The sequence below is a fragment of the Pygoscelis adeliae genome, unplaced genomic scaffold, assembly GCF_000699105.1.
Source record: "Pygoscelis adeliae isolate BGI_AS28 unplaced genomic scaffold, ASM69910v1 Scaffold151, whole genome shotgun sequence".
Taxonomy (NCBI): Eukaryota; Metazoa; Chordata; class Aves; order Sphenisciformes; family Spheniscidae; genus Pygoscelis; species Pygoscelis adeliae.
Window position 1 is genome coordinate 466,844 of NW_008824036.1, and position 3,443 is coordinate 470,286.

Below are 3,443 nucleotides of genomic sequence, written 5' to 3' on the forward strand. Positions count from 1 at the left end.
TTTGCCATAGATTGTGGCCTTTGGAAAGTGAGTATTGAATTTGGTATCTCAAAGTGTTCAAATCGACTGGCTGTGCTTTGGTTTTCAAGATGTGTTTATCAAAACTGAACAGGTATTTGAAGGATGTTAGTCTGTTAATGTGGGCAAAAAAGGCAGATGTGCGCTTTTTTCCTCTTTGACCTGCCAGAGGTTAGGTTCTTTCCTGTTCCACTCAGTTTCTCTTAGGCTTGATAAGAAAATAAGGTGCAGAACTGTTTTCTGGAAAAAGTTTTATTATCAAATTGTTCCTATACAGCATTTTTACCCTTGGTAAGGTAATACAGATCTATGTATGCACTCGCTTGGAATTCAGTTCCGCCAAAAAGAGAAAATCAACCAACACCACCTTTAGTGCAAATTAATGCCTTAGATTATATGAATTTTCTGGATTTGTTTTTTTTTTTCTTTATGCGTGTTTTCCTCTCAGAGTGCTCTCCAAGTTCATCTTTGAATGAGGGAAAATTGTGCTTGTTTCAAAAATAGGTAGCATTTCAATTTCTAGACAAGCGCCAGCGTTTACAGTACAGTGGGAGGTAATTTATCAACCTCTAAAGTCCTTATTTCTTCATGAAATTCATGAAATTTCTTCACCCCTTCATGGGGCGAACCCATGCTTGGTATTGCACAGACAGGACATTAAAGCAGCAGAGGCTGTGTCAGGTGGGGAAGAAGTTCCGCACAAGGAGGAAGACAACCAGTGATAAGGACTGTTTCAATAATACATGTTCTTGTCCCACCAGCCTGCAGTAGGAGAAGGGGGGGGGAGATAAGTTATTTTTTCCTCAGAAAGGAAAAGTAATCATTAGGAACAAATGGTCCATTTTTAAGCAGTCCACCTGTCAGCAGCAGCTAAGGTAGATGTATGAGTGAAAGGGTAGGAAAGGACACCTTATATTAAAATGCTAAACTAGAAAAATCTACTTACTTCCTGGGTATCTCCTGATAAACAGCTTGCGGACTTCATCGTAGACCCATATCAAGATGGCAAATGGTACAGCCACAAACCAGTACTGAAACCTGGGGGTGGCAGAAGAGGTGTTCATTCAGAAGCATCTAACCACTCAGCTGAATTTCTGGGGTCTCTGTCTATGCTATTTGATGTCACTAAAAGAGAATCTGGCCTTTTTGTCTTTTTTTCTTCTTAATTTAAGCACTCAAACGGTTAGAAATAAGATGATGTGTATGTAAGCCTCCCAGTCTTAAGTAGTTACCGACTTAATTTATTCCAGATACTATTCAGAAGGAATGTTGCCTGGTGCTATTACAGTCTCTGAAGATGGCAGAAAAATGGAACGTTTCTGACAGTGATATCTTTAGAATAAAAGGTGCTTGCATAAAATTAAGTAAAATGCTATCTAATCTCACCAAAATATTGGGGATCCTGGAAAAAATATTAAAATGTTTGTTCTACACGAGTAGGTTTCTGGATCCTCGGTAGTAAATCTAGTAGAAAAAGTAGTGCTTTTTTTGTGGAAACTATGAAAATAATGCCCTTTTTGGTCAAGAAATTGTCCACCCTGTTCTTCATAATGAATATTCTTAAATATTTATCCTTGAATTGTGCTGCATGGGCATCCTGCTCCCATTTGTCTGTTTCTGGCAGAATGGTAAGTCCATGTCTGTTTATACGTGGAGGGCAAGGGAAGTACGTTAGCACAAAAACTTACCTCAGCGGTGTGAAGTTCAGGGCTGTAACATGTCCGAGACCATAGGTAAGAATCAGAGCAATTCCTATCTGGGAAAATATACCCACCCAGATGACTTTGTTCCTACAAGAAAACCAAAGAGGAAGGGTTACATGCCTCTGTCCATGCAAAAAAAACCTGACGCCACAACTTAATGCAAAGGCTGTGCCACTTCCAGAGTTGTGGTTGTGCTCTGGTAGCTAGCTTGAATGATCTGCATCAGATGATGAGCACTGCAGACACAGTAGCATGAGACAAGTGGTAGACTCTGTAGCACTATCTTACATCGCATACGCCCGTGTCTTTCCTGGTAGCGTTCCTGACCTACCTAGATTAAAGCAAGCTTTAGGTAGACGTGCAGTGTGCATTAGTCATGTCTTCTAGTTGCACTGTGAAGGTGCGCATTGTGACCTGAATGTAAGTGTAAGAAGGAAATATACACAGATGTAGGTTCTGTACGTGCAGATAAAGAAAAGAAACAACTTGCTTTCCTGTCAGAAATACTCTGACTAAATGCCAACTTTTACTTGTAGCCTCCATCCCAATAGATATTTTTAACTCCCTGGCTTCCAGGGGATTGAAGGGTACAGAGCATTTTGGAGAGGGCAGTCAGCACTATCTTAGGGAGTGTGACCAGCTGGTATCTCCTCAGAGGCTAAAGTTATCTCAGAGAAGTCCAAATGTGCTATCTATTGATAACTACATAAAGAACTTAAGAAAATAATTTAGAGAGGAAACTTCCTTTTTTTGTAGTAAACATTTTAATGAATAGAGAGTTAGTTTTAAGGCGATGCATTTTCAGAGTAACCAATACAACGTCCTTCTTTAAAGAAAACCCCTATCATGAAGTAGGAAAGGGGGTGGGGGGAGGTGTAATAAAATGTTTGCCTGAGATTTGCAATTGCTTGAAGGCAGATTTAGCTTTTGTTCAAAGACTGAATGTGAGTGGGCTAAATCACTGAGCTAACCTTCTTCTAAAATTAGCAGTAGGCTAACTTATCCTCTCATGTGTCAGGTAAAGAATCTGCAAAACTTACCTGAAAAGACCCTGCTGGAAAATGGAATTTCTTCGTGTTTTCCTGATGATCAAATCGGCAACTTGCTGAATTGTGATGCTGACAAAAAAGGCAGTATAACCAGTCCACTGTAGGTACATCCTCTGGTATTTAGTCTGCAAAGCAAAGGAAAAATCAAATGGCGTTATATCAGACGCTCATATCTTGTGGAAGTGACTGCAAACCTTTGTAGTAGGATTTCAGTTACTAAGGTGTAAATGCAGAGTTATTCCAGATTTAGATACACAATGATCAGATTTTGGCCAGTTGTTCTAGTCTGTTAGTTACTATGGATGAGTCATAAGGCTGAATGTTCAGGGCTTGGTGTAAGGAGGTATTTATATCGATTTATTAATGGCTTGTGTGTCTTGCAATTTCTGCAGAATGAGTGAGGGGGAATGACGAGTGGAAGGGGGAGGGAGAGTCTGCACAGTACTTTACAGTAGTGCTGTTCAGAAGCAGGGCTGAGAGATTATGATGGGTCTAAACATAAGGTCTAGAGAAGAAGGTGCATCTCCAGAGGCTTTGAATCAGAAGGTGGCAAATTGTAGAAGAATGAATGAAAGAATGGAGTCTGAATGAAAGAGCTAGGTGGCAGGAAGCTCTAAAGATTCTATCCTGAGGGATCATTAGATGAAAACTAATTATTTTTGCATTTAAATTT

At 39.8% G+C, this 3,443-nt stretch overlaps 1 protein-coding gene across 1 annotated transcript in view; it reads right to left on the reverse strand.

Annotated features, from left to right (window-relative positions):
- Nucleotides 1-254: 254 nt before the first annotated feature.
- Nucleotides 255-3,443, reverse strand: part of ATP12A (ATPase, H+/K+ transporting, nongastric, alpha polypeptide) — a 21,366-nt gene continuing 18,177 nt past the window's right edge. The window contains exons 20-23 of the mRNA XM_009333403.1: nucleotides 2,762-2,895; nucleotides 1,707-1,808; nucleotides 965-1,056; nucleotides 255-780 (exon numbers count right to left, since the gene is read on the reverse strand). Of these exons, the coding sequence (XP_009331678.1) occupies nucleotides 752-780; nucleotides 965-1,056; nucleotides 1,707-1,808; nucleotides 2,762-2,895 (357 nt within the window). The 3' untranslated portion in view covers nucleotides 255-751. The remainder of the gene's footprint in view (nucleotides 781-964; nucleotides 1,057-1,706; nucleotides 1,809-2,761; nucleotides 2,896-3,443) is intronic.